General features: G+C 35.8%; 1 protein-coding gene across 3 annotated transcripts in view; it reads right to left on the bottom strand.

Moving 5' to 3' along the window:
- The window catches only part of NEBL (nebulette), a gene marked incomplete at both ends in the record, with an annotated part of 303,643 nt that overhangs the window by 42,342 nt on the left and 247,907 nt on the right, over window positions 1-13,394 (bottom strand). Inside the window, 5 exons of one of the 3 annotated variants that reach the window (XM_084254156.1) lie at window positions 437-547; window positions 5,504-5,611; window positions 7,620-7,724; window positions 11,441-11,542; window positions 13,149-13,262. The exons of the other annotated variants lie outside the window; for them this stretch is intronic. Of the exons in view, the coding sequence (XP_084110282.1) occupies window positions 437-547; window positions 5,504-5,611; window positions 7,620-7,724; window positions 11,441-11,542; window positions 13,149-13,262 (540 nt within the window). The remainder of the gene's footprint in view (window positions 1-436; window positions 548-5,503; window positions 5,612-7,619; window positions 7,725-11,440; window positions 11,543-13,148; window positions 13,263-13,394) is intronic. 3 annotated transcript variants of the gene reach the window in all.

Here is a 13,394-nt window from a genome sequence, read left to right as displayed (position 1 = left end):
AGAACACACACCACTTATAAATAATGTGTTATTGATTCAGACCTTGACACACGAGCACCTCGTTTCCAATGTCAGATGTGACAAGAACGCTGCAGGAAAGCTTGCCTCACTCATATTCAAAGGTTTTTTTCAATCTGCCATAAAGCTATAGGTATTTATGAAGTTTCTAAGCTACAACCCAAACACAAGATATTTTTCAAGTGTTTCCAGGAAATCCTGTTAATTTCTTCCTGTGTCTCTAAGTGGAAATGCTAACCCAGGTTTTCCTGTTTTCAATAAAACTGAAAAACTTCATTAGTAAAGGTCAAAGTGAGGGAAAGAGTAATGGATGAATATCTCAATCCCTGAATTAGTAATGGATTACTAAGCAAATATTCTCCGGGTTATTTCTTTAGTTTTCTTTTCTGATATTTAATAGTAAAAAGTAGCATCTTACCTCCTTTAGAAGGTTGGTGATGTATTTTACATGTAAAAATTCCGGAGTTTTGTCTAAATCCAGTGATGACCTTCCTTTAATCTCATTTTCATAATCCTCTCTGTAAACTTTCTGTTAAATAAGAACACATAAATTTTAATTTAGAAAATATTAGTGACTGATGAAAAGATATCAAAATGAGTTCCTAGAACAAAACTGATATTTTTCTTGTATTATTCTACCACTTCAGAGTGTTCTTATCACCAGGAAAATAACTCCAACTTTATCATAAATTTTAGAATTCTACCAAACAAAAGCAGGGTCCTCAAGTACCATGTGCTCTGGGGAAGAATTGTGAATAAGTATGTATAGTATCTCAATGGTACGTTATTGTTTGACGTTAGCCCTCATGGGGAAGAGAACCAATAACAATGATCTGCATCACCAATAACATCAATAACTGCATCACCTCAATAGTTCACTCAAATTATATCATTCACTTGAAGAAAACCTGATGGCATGGAAGTCCATTCAAACCAAAGATCATGTCTGTTTATATCCTCATCCCTCTCTCAGTCTTTTGTGAATTCAGGCAAGACCATTTCTAAAATGTAATGAATCTGGGAGGGAAGTCAAAGATTTTCCAACAATGATTTTGGCACTTATGAGATGAATCCAGTTACACTGAGAGTAGAATTTATCTTGAACCTATCAATGGTTCTTCAGGTAAGAGATCACAAAAACAAATGAAAGATGGGCCTCCCTGGTGGTGCAAGAGGTTAATTCTCAGCACTATGAAGCTATCTGCAGCCTCTGCAGCATGACTTTGACCCACATGGTGACCAGGGAGCTGACCCACATGGTGCAGTAGACCTCTCCTGTCTCATCCACTGCTCCACTCAGCAGTGTATTTCAGTAGATCTGCCTGTTCTGCTCTCCATTCTGTCTCTGGTGAATTCTCTCACCACCACCACCCCCACCCCACACTTCTGGCCCACACCCCAGTTCTTGTATGCATAAATAAATAAAGTAAATTTTATTTAAAAAAAAAAAAGAAATGAAAGATGGTGGCAGTAATTGTGGATGGCCTAAATCCACACCCCACTGGCCCTTTGACATTCTCTGTCACCCTCCACCTGTGAGTGTCTAAATTCTGGCATTCCAACTACATGTTTGAAGATCAATAACAGTGTGTACTTTATGACTATAAAGATAGTTGCTCTAAATAATAAAAATATGTCAAATATTTACCAGACAAACAAGGGTCCAGATTTTACCAGCTAAATATTTAATTCAAATTGTATCACAAACATATTAAAGTAAATTCTGTATGAGCTTGCTATTAATACAAAATGAAAAGCTATTTCTCTATTCATCACATACTCACCATGGAAACAAATAATTTTATAAAGAAATTCTCCAAACCATGATGGAGAATAAAAGTTGTCCCTTACCACATTTATGTTACACACAGCTTTTTAACAAATAATATAGGAATAGCCATGAGAAAAGGCCACAACAATTGTTCTGTAAGTACTAAAACCTAACAAAACTATATATTTAAGAAGTTACGCTGAGAACATTCTGAATTAAAAGAATTACAGATACACCAAAGAAGAATGACAAGAACTTGTCCTCACCTTAATGTGGAGCAGAGATAATAAAGCCTTAAGGCTGAATCTAAGGTGTTTCCTGATCAAAACAAAAAGACTTTTCAAAAAAGTAAAATATAAGTATATGTGTATTTCTTTATTTATATCAGACATTTCATTTCCAGGAGCTCTCCTCCTCTGAAAAAAATTATTTTATTGAAGGAAGTGATTAAGAAAGGTCAGTTATGACTGGAAGTGGTCAATGTATAAGGGGGAATAAAACTTGAGTGTGTTTTTTGTTAGGAGTGCGACATGTAGGAATCAGTACACAAAGAACTTTTCAAAGTCAGGTTTAGAGCTATCTTCTAGAAAACACACTGATTCAACCTATGTCTGGCATTAGAAGAAAGTGAGAGAAACATGATTATAGGCTACAAAAAAAAAATTAGATCTTTTCCTAAGATCATAAATGCTTAGTTTCACATGTAAGAGGCCCCTCAAGAAATTCATGGTCAAGCTTACCTCTTAAGAATAAAAACCATCTCGAAGACGTCTGTCTTTATAGCTACTTCATTGGTCTGGAGTTTAAAGACATCTTTCACAGCAAACTAAGTAAGATTTTTAGACATATTATCTTTCTAGCTATTATAGAATAAATTTGTCCAAATCTATTTTCTGTTGGAGGATTTCTCTCTTCTCAAGCCCTGCTGAGCAGAAACATAATTGCTGAGCTTTAAAAATCTAATAGCCAATGGCTATAATTAAAGGGAAAACATGTCTCAGCCTCTGCATAGGATAATTCCTCCCTGGTGAAAATACTAGAAATCAGAATAGCAAAAACTGAAAGCCAACATTAACAAAATATCCATAGAGCCCTAATTCTACAGCACATAAATACATCAGATGTGTAAACATTAAAGCAATTTATACTTGATATCAAAACAACCAACTAAAAGCCATTAATTAATTCATTTAACTGGTTTTCTTTTTAGGTGTCGACATTTTATTTTCCTTTTGTGTTGTGTAGTCACAGCAACAGTAAAACAAAATACTAGTTATCAGACTATCAAAGTCTGTACAAGGAAGCGTGCTTACATGGGAAGTACTGTACTTCTTCAGTACTGAGGCTATCTTTAAAGTCCCTGTCATCTGCACAGTGAAATTTGTTTTTGGGGACTTTTTTCTCTTTGGAGGGTCAAACTACATTAGAAAATAATCAACTTTGAGCTTCATGTAAAGATAATTAAGTCAATTTTGTCTACCAACTATATAAGACGTGGGTATCTATATAATTTTTGGACTTTTTTTAAATCCATCTGAGTTCTATGATTTTAGTTAGGGGAAATATTAGCTTCCTTCATTGAGTCAGTGTTTCTCAAAGTCTGGTTGCTGGACCAACTACATCAAAATGCAAACCCCAAACTCTACTGCACATCTACGGAAGGACAAGGTGCAGGGGCAGATGCGCAGCGCAAACACCCTTCCTGGAGACTTATCTACAGAAGGATTTGAGTCCTCCAACAATAGGGAAAAAGAAGAAGGGAAAGGGATTATTTGTTTGTTTATTTATTTATTTATTTCTGGAAGGGGATATTTAGAAGAGAATGCACAAAAAGGATCAAAGAAAAGGAAAACAAGAGGGAACGTATCTCTCTGTGAATAAGACAAGAGAGGCTAGCACAACCCCTAAAATAAGAAGAGCGTCAGGCTGAGAGGAGGAACACTGAGAAAGTCCAGGAGGGACACTGAGAAAGGTCCTGGTCTTCTCAATAAAGGAGGAGGTATGACTGTCCGTGACAGCTTGGGGACCAGGGGCAAGGGCTGTGCAGTGAGACCCACACTCAAAACAAACTGAGGTGGTGACCCAGTTTCCCCACTTGGCAGAAAGACAAGCTGGGAGCACATCCTAACTTCTTTCACGCTAAGAGGAGACCAGCTCCTTTTCACAGGTGTATCTGAAGCTCCAGTGAATGGCATAGCTCAGGCATGAATACAATGATTGAAAAAACACAGTCCGGGAACTGGATTGTCATCTATGTGCACTTAACAGGAGTAAGAGAGTTAAGTTGGGTGTAGATAAGAGATCACCAAGAGACACAAGGATCTAAAATTCAAAATCATAAAATACCATCACTTCCAATGTAGAAATGAGGAACTAGTGTATATGAATCACAGATGCTGAGTTCCAGGATTTGATGGCGAGATGAAAGTAAATGAACTAGTATAGAAATAAATCAGAGAACCACGAGACGGGATGACACAAGCGTACACAACATGGATGTTCCTGTTCCTGTGACTGAACACAAAGACTTAGTGCAAATTTATGTAACAACTCAGAGTCCTAAACTTCCAGAGACGCCATTAAGCAAAAGCACCAAAACATATCACAAAAGTAGAAACCTTTCTCTAGGCTAGAGGTCAGTGACAACAGCCACATTATGCCCCTAAAACTGGCTTAAAACTGATCAAACTGGCTTAAAAAATATGAGGTACAAAAATAATAAGTAGTTATTTTCTCTTCTCTTTTTTGAAAAATGTATTAAGCAATTGTGATTATTCAACAAACTATAGTAATATAGACTTCCTTTTCCCTGAGAAGATAAAATCGAACATTTCAACAAATGTCACATACATTTAAAAATCCCTATGACAGACTTTTTTGTCCAGAAGTTATCACTTCTCCCTATTTTCAGTATTTTTTTGGGGGGGGGCGGGGGAGGACAGCAAAGATCTTGCTTATTGAACATGCATGGAGCAGAGCTCTGGAGTTGTAACCAAATGATACTAAGCTAATTATTTCTGTCCCTTTGAAGTCATGACTCAGTTGTACCCACAGAATTTGGATATTGGCTGCAGGGAAAAAAAACCTCTATGTCTGATGATTAGTCCCCCAAAATAGTAGGGGAGAAAAAAACAGAAGAAATCTTACTGGATCAGAGGGAAACCAGTGTGGGGACTAACTGGATGTGACTAGCATTGTCTTAAGTAGAGAATAAAGTACATAAATGGGGGGAAAACTCTTAACTGATCTCTTTGCTTAATGTTTAAAAAATTCCATGTCACTGTTTATTGGGTGGAGTAGGGGAGAGACAATCAATTAAATAAACTAACAATAAAAAGGGAGATGTTGATGACTTTTATCCAGTCCTAAAACAACCATTTAACTTTAGGTAAGACAATTAATTTCAGTGGATGCATTATCTATCTAGGCATGATTTCTGCCTGATGTCCTTAAATAAGCTGACATATAGAAAATAATTTAGCATATTACCTATTAAAGAATAAGTGCTTAAAAAACATTAATGGAAACATTGGTGGAAAAAAAACCAATTGATTTTACAAGAAATTGCCCCTATTTAGATTGCAGCTTCCCTGAATCTTCCCAGTCAGGTGTATTCTTCTGGACCTGCTAAACCTGAACCATTTCACTGATTTCTCTTAATTGTAAAATGACAAATTTTCATGAAACGGTGGATAACAAATCAAAGGAACCCACCTCACTCTGCATCTTCTGAGCCTCCTTTGAAGTTTGATAAGATGGTGTCTCGACAAATTCAAGCATTGATTTCCCCTTATTTTTCTCATATTCTTCTTTGTATTTAACCTTTATTTTAAAAAAAGTATAAGAGGCATATAAACCTCACAGACACTTGTATGAGTAAAGTCAAATAAATATGTGTCCAAAATTAATCATCCTATTTTCTAAAAATCACATTTTTCTGACCATTTAGGTTGATCATTGGATTCCCTATGGTTAATGACATATAAAGAAAGTAAACAGGTAATAAGTACAAACTTTTAAGAATTAAAAAAAAATCAAACTGCTGAATAATATTGTTCTAGGATTTCTGTATTTAGCTGAGAGATATATGTCATATATGTTGGTTTATAAATGTATATATACATGGTATAAGCACATGTACATACAGAAACTGAGACACAGAGAGAGAGAAGTCCCTGTGACTATTTTGAATGCCCATTAGTAAATCATGAACAAGAAAGAAAACATGTCTGATTCTCTATTTTTCTGTGAAAAGGAGAACAGAATTCTCTGGAATTGCTCAATTCTCCCACAGACAGAGAGTAAAATACGCAGTTTTTATATTATTTCTTTCAGTTTTACTATGCACTATTTAATATTATATCATGAATTTTTCTTTTTGTTAAAGATTGATTTATTTATGCATACAAGAACTGGGGTACAAGCCAGAGGTGCAGGGGGATGCAAGGATTCACCAGAGACAGAGTGGGGAACAGAACAAGAAGACTGACTAAAATACACTGCTGAGGTGAACAGTGGGTGAGACAGGAGAGGTCTGCTGTGCCATATAGGTAGCTCCCTGGCCCACCGGGGATAGAACTCATGCTGCAGAGGCTGCGGATAGCTTCATGATTTATTTCATTCAGAAATATATTTTCATTGATAATTTATGAAATTGTTCCTTAAATTGTATAATAACAACAATAATTTGAATAATTAGATCCAAAGGAAAAGTTTCAATATTTAAAACTTTGTGGTGGCAGAAAATATACTACATTTTAAAATTCCTATTTGGAGGCATAGTTTTGTTTCAGAGAAGTGTGACTGAGTGATCAATGAGGGTGTTTGAAGTCTAGTAAATATACTACATTACAATAAAATTTTGTGAGAAAAATGAAATGAAAGTAACAATGCAAAGAGAAAAAATGTATAATTCCAAATCTTAAGAAGAGCTAGTTTGCATACTTTTTTAAATACATAAAAGTGGGTTTCAAGTCATTATTAAGTTTATGTTTCATTAGATACATAAAAAAAGGATGATATGACATTTTAGTTTATCAGAAACTGGAAATGACATCTTTTGCCAACTATTAAAACTCAAAATAAAAATAAGTTTCAACTTTATGCATAGGAGATACTTTTTTCAATTTCTGTCAAATAATACATTGGTTTTTCACAATTGAAAGAAACTGTTAGTCTAGTCTTGTAATTTTTCCTTTTTAATAACACATAATTGAATTGAGTAATAATAAGCCTTGTAGCTGGAAACTGACAAATCAGTTGACTATAAAAATTTAAATCATCATGATATTTGATCAGTTTAATTATCTTCTATCTTGTAAGTTTTACATTGTGTAAAGTAACTTTTATATTATAAAAATATCTTTATACTGAGGGCCTCCCTTGTGGTGCAAGGGGTTAAGACACAGCCTATGAAACTGTCTGCAGCCACTGCAGCACGAGTTCAATCCCCAGCCAAGGAGCTACCCACATGGCATAGCAGACCTCTCCTGACTTGCCCACTGCTCCCCTCAGCCGTGTATTTTAGTCAATCTACCTGTTCTGTTTCCCACTCTGTCTCTGGTGAATCCTCTCACACACACACCCCACCCCCAGCACCTCTGGCCTGTACCCCAGTTCCTACATGCATAAATACATAAATCTTTAAAAAAATATATCTTTATACTGAAATATGATTCAAGTTTTCCCCAAAGCAATAGAAAAAAAGTGTTTAAGATTTTCCAAAGCAATGCTCCTCTGCTCAGGATGCTCATTCTTTTCAGCATCTGCACAGTCTCTGTCCAGACTCAGGCAGTGAGAGGTGACAGGACCCACACAGGAGGACACATACCTGACTCTGCAGCATGGCATTGTCTTTATGGTGCAGGTGCTCGGCAGCATCCGCGTCAAAATGATACATTCCTTTGCTTTCCTCAAAATGCTTTTTGTACTCTCGCTAAAACAGAGAATATGAAAATAAATTTAGAATAAAAGAGGCTGATTGGTGCAACTAATACTCGGGGATGCAAACAGTGAAATACAAGCCAACAAAAGCTGCCGAGATGTTATCAGAACCCATTTGCAGTCACTGGTCACTTTGGAGATTTCTGACACTGAGATGAACAGAGAATGCAGGACAAACCAGCTGTGGGTGGTCAATGTGAAGAGCATACGACACACTCCAGAGCAGCAGGGACAGTGAGCTGTAAACACAACCTAAATGTTGCTCAGGACTCAAGGAGTGGCAATGGAGAAGCCAGTGGTGGGATCTGCAGGAATAGGCAAGTTGAGCAAAATAAAGGCGATTCTTACTTGTCTTCTACTTCAAAGGGAATGTGTTTTAATAGCCTCTACAAGAAGAGAAGGAAAGAAAAGAACAAACAACGAGGAGAGGAAAGCCAGAGGCACGAAGATTGCGGATCATAAGGAAAATGACAGTGAGAAATACCTCAAGTAATTGTCATAAAAGGAGAGGGTAAGAGGGGCCAGGAAGAAAAACTAAGAAAACTGGGTACAAATCAATTGAATTTTTAAGGCAAAGAAACTGGATTAAGACTATTTACTGTCTAGATATACAGACCAGAATGAATAAGGCTGACAAACTTGGCAACTGTGGGATGCTAAACACAAGAAACAGGTAAGCAAAATATAGGTGATAAAAGCTGCTTCATGACTTCTGTCATTGGGAATTGAAGACTTAGTTACTCTGCACTATTAAGAAGAGAAGTTAAGAGGTAAATAATGGATAACACAAAGACTCAAGGCTACAGAGATTTAAGCTAAAGTCAGTTGCTTTAGGCAAATGAGGGTTTCAGTAATAATGGCAATTTCCTGTAGAGTGGGGAAGTAAGTAGCACCAGAAAGGGAGCGGGAGAGAGTTGGCCATGATGACAACTTTGACATTTGGCTCTTGGGACATGCTGCCCAGTGCCGGGATGGGAAGGGTAGACAGTCCAATGACCTGCACCTGAGAACCCCTGTTTCATAAGGACCCCTGTTTCAATGGTCCCCTCAGAGGTGCTTCCTGCCTATAAGAAACTAGTTTTGTGTCCCCCAAAACTAGCCAGAAAAAAAGTGAGGCAATGAATGCCCAGGAACTTCATGAAAATGTTCACATAGTACAACTTGACAACAGAGTAGATTCTAAGTTTTAGCTTTTCTGCTAAATTAAAATATATATAAAGACAATCTCAAAGGATAACCATACTTAGAGACTTTATAATTTGGTTAGAAGTTATTTTTAATATATATTTATAAAATTATCATGAATTGACTCTAACACGCTGGAATATATCCCACTACTGAGTTAAAACCTAGAAATCATCAAGTCTAGCATATTATGTCTAAAATATCGATATACTGAGAAAAGATCAATAAGAACTGTCCCTAACAGAAATACCTATTTTAGCTACAGAGAATTTCAGAAACTCCTCTTTAAAATAAAAAACTACAAAAGAAAAAGAAAACCTATTTAAACTAAGATCTGCAAAAGAAATTTTCAATACTTGTTCTTAGACTGTTAGTCTGTCCAAGTTTCTTAGTCTCTGTTGCCTCCTAGTGGGAATTACACAGAGTAACACACATTATATAACTAACTCATGCAAAGTTATAGCAGACACTGAAAACTAGTGAAGTGCTATTTCCAGGGAGAAAAGTGCCCTCAGAAATTTAATTAATCATACATTATGGCTGTGTAAACTCACAAGGCACTCATTTTACTCTACACCTACATGTTAAAAAAAAATAAATGGATTATTCCAAAGACATTTAGAGGTCCTTTGGAAAAAAAAAGCTACTTATAACAAACTGACCAGTAATTTTGACAGAATGTCTTATTAAGCATTCTTATGTTCAATCTTAATTAAATTAAGTTGCCTTTATAAATCAACAAAATTTCAATTCTCTTTACATTAAAATTTAAAAGATAACTCTGACATACAATAAATTTGAGCCAATGAATCATCATACAAATTTAATAAGTGTATAGTTCAGAGTAACACCTTTTTTGAACCTTGAAAGTTCTCTCCTATGAATTATTCATTCAGTAACAATTTTTCTATGGAGGGGGGGGATCTATAATCTAGCAAAGGCACCACCTAAATGAAGGTTAAACTTTATAAAGAGTTTCTAAAATAAATGTAATATATAAGTTTTATATATTTTTCTGGATTTTCTCTGTTGAAGGGTTGATAGAGATAATTTATCTTAAACTATGATTTTTTACCATTATGTTAAAATAAAGGCCAATGTTCTTTAAAAGAAATATTGCCTCAGAGTAGATGCATTCTTCCAAGTATTAATTTTTTAATTAGCACTATAAATACTTTAATTGACTTATTTTCAACTAGACTCCTCATGTCCTCAAGAAGTTTAACCCAAGTATGGATGAGGCATTGTCAAGGGCAAATGCCACCCTAATGATCAAAACTGGATGCCAAAGGCTTTAGAAGCTACCTAGGATTCATGGAGGAAAACTGGCAGCAGAAACAGACTCTCCAGGAACAGAAGACTGTGTGCAGAGGAGTAGAAAGGAGCATGGAGATGGCAGGACAGCTTGAGCCTATCAGCCCTCAAACCTTCATTCTCTGCCCCACAGACTGGAAGGAAGGATAGACTGATTTTCCTTCAAGGACCAGTGAGTAAAGTTAATTCATTATAAAGGCACTGTGGGTATGAAAGACTTACATGCGTAGCACATTTCAAGAATGATGACAGTGGCAGTGGAGAGAGGATGATTATAAAATAATAAACAAAAGTTCAATCTATCAAAGCCAAGGGTAGGCATTTTTAAGCCTAAACTGAGGCTGTAGCTCATTACTTAATACTTTGAGCCTGACTACAGATTTTTTAGATTCAAGGCTATAGCCACATCTCCTAAAGACAACGGGCTTCATTTTTTCACATTTCTTGCCCAGCATATTTTTGCTTCTACACTATACCTGGACCCAAGCAGATATTGAACAGATTTGGGTAATCTTGAGAGAAGGCATACTTGTTAAAATAAGCATAGAAATGACTTAAGGTCACATTAGAGTTGCCCATGGGGCATCCTGAATGTCACAATCAGAAGGGAAGGTGGTGAGGTCAAGGTCCGGGTGCAGAGTTTGTTTGAAACAGCACCTTGTATGAGTTCCACTGGAATGCCAGGACACCAGGCAGCCTGTACACAAGTTCTCTCATGAAGACTTGGAGAAACTCCCTCCCCAGCTGCGTTGAAAGGAGTACAAACCTTCACAAGACTGAGATGAGAATATGGCGTCAATGTAAATGCCCGCAGGATTTTTTTTTCCAAGAAAATACAATTTTTCTTATACCGAAGCCTCTTAAATACCAGACACTCTATTCTGAATTGAGTATAATAAAAGATCTCTCATTTAAGAGCTGGACCTTAAGTGATTTCAATAAAGGAAGGAAGGATAGGAAGAAAGGTGTAAAGGAGCCATTCAACAAAAAGTTTGTATTCGAGACATTAAAGAGCTGGAAGGAAGCCCACTGGGAATGTGACAGGTGTGTGGGGTTGCAGCAAAGCAGATCACTACTTTCCAAAAAGTTAGTCACTGATGCGGGGGACACGCAGACGCAGGAGGAAGCAGAAGAACGCACGAACTCTGCAGGCGCAAGCACCACAGAGCCCCCAGCGCAGCCACAGCTGTCATCCAGCAACCCACTTACTCCGCTGAGCATTTTGCTGGTTTTCAAAGCATGTTCTAAAAACAAGTTAGGGAGGTCTGAAACTGGATCATGCATATATTGCATGTCTTTCTTGTACTTCACCTATGAAAATAACATGGAACAAAATACCATCTAGGAGAAGAAAATATTATCCTTTTGCATTATCGCCATTATTTTGAACACAGAAAGTACTAAGCAGTGGTAAATTGACAGACGGGTTCTACAAGTAGCCACTAGATGGTGCTCATTAACTACGGAATGTGTAAAAAAGTTATTTTCAAGGACCTGAAAATATTTTGATAATTCCTATTATCGTTTATTCAGAAAGGGTGGCCACAGAATCATGCAAATTTAACAGAAATTTTACTTTGAAGACATGATTAGAACAACCACTTTAGTTTTTTCAGAAATGACTACCGTATTTCGATTGTGTTTATGGAGATTTTAGGGCTTTGGTGTTCTTCATCCTATTGTCATACAGACTTTTTTTTTACTGTTTTGGAAATATAATAATATTAGTAGTAATATTAGCATGTTTACAATAGGAAAAATATCATGCACCTACTATGTGGCAAACACTTTTCTAAACACTTTAGCTGTGTTAAGCAGTTATCTCCACAACTGCAGTAGGAAGATACTTGAAGTATCTCCATTTTACAGATGCAGAAACTGAGGCACAGAAAAATGATGTTATGGTGTTAAGTGGAGAAGTCCATCCGGGTAATATTGTAAACCCTGAGCTTTCAACATTATGTTCTAGTTTCCTTTAAATACATCGTAACTCTGTGTTCTTTAGGATTTTATGGACAACAATAATCAAATATGAAAAGAAATTATTCTGCTATTCCCAACGATCTTGAAAGACAAAAACATTCATTTCATTCATTTTTGGTTTTGGTGGAGCAAAGTTATTGAGCACAAGTTTAACAATGTCTTCTAAACATTAAAGAAAGTAAGATGGACTAAGTCCCAAGGATATGACAGGCGTGAAAGGGTTTAAATGATCTAGCAAAGCAACAGTCAACAATAGTTCATTTCAATACTTGGAAAGGTATTCTATACATCTTTCTACTGTGGTAGAGTAATTGGTCTTTTCCTGCTTCTGTTTTATACTCTAATTTAAGGAAACTTTCCTTGTAAACTGAAACTTGATCATCTTTTAAAACACGAAATGAAAACAACTCCTATGAAATATTTTGCAGCATTGACAGAGGGACAATTTTTTTAAATTTAAATTTTAAAAGAAATGTTAAGCATCACAAGTATAATTTCTGAAATTTTCTTTATGATAAGCCACCAAATCGCAGGCAATAATTTACAAAAGCCTAATATTGTGGGCATAATGACATGCGTTAACCATTGGCATAGCCACTAATTGACAGTACAACATACTACTCGTCTGCAAAGCTATAATCTCTTTTTGATCTTGATGAGACATAATAGTTTTATTGGCAATACTATTCCTACTTATTAACAAATTAGTAATCAGTAACAATTAATAGCAAATTACAATAATACATTTTTCTCAAAAAAAAAAAAGCCCCGGGAAAATATGCCTCAGTGTTTCCAAATAAAATTACTTGGAAATTACATGATCTTGATTAATAGTCAGTAATTACAACATAGCCAATTCTGAGAAAACAAGAATCAAAAGATAATGAAAATAATTTTCTATGAATTACAAGTCACAAGACACAAAGTAACTTACATCACTCGCCAGTACGGTAGCAAGCTGACTTTGCCTAAAAGAAGCACTTTCAAGGGGATTGTAATGATGTTTCTTATCCTTCATTTCATTACCAAATTTTTCTTTGTATTTAATCTGCCATAGAAGAAAAACAGGATATACTAAATAGCACATTAATCTTTAAGCTTCTAAAATAATACATTTGATTTTCATTAGATCATATAAATGCTACCTTAAACAGTAGTTTAAATTTGTTATATTTTCTCC

The sequence above is a fragment of the Talpa europaea genome, assembly GCF_964194135.1.
Source record: "Talpa europaea genome assembly, chromosome: 14".
In the NCBI taxonomy this organism is placed as follows: Eukaryota; Metazoa; Chordata; class Mammalia; order Eulipotyphla; family Talpidae; genus Talpa; species Talpa europaea.
This window is presented reverse-complemented; position numbering and strand designations above follow the sequence as displayed.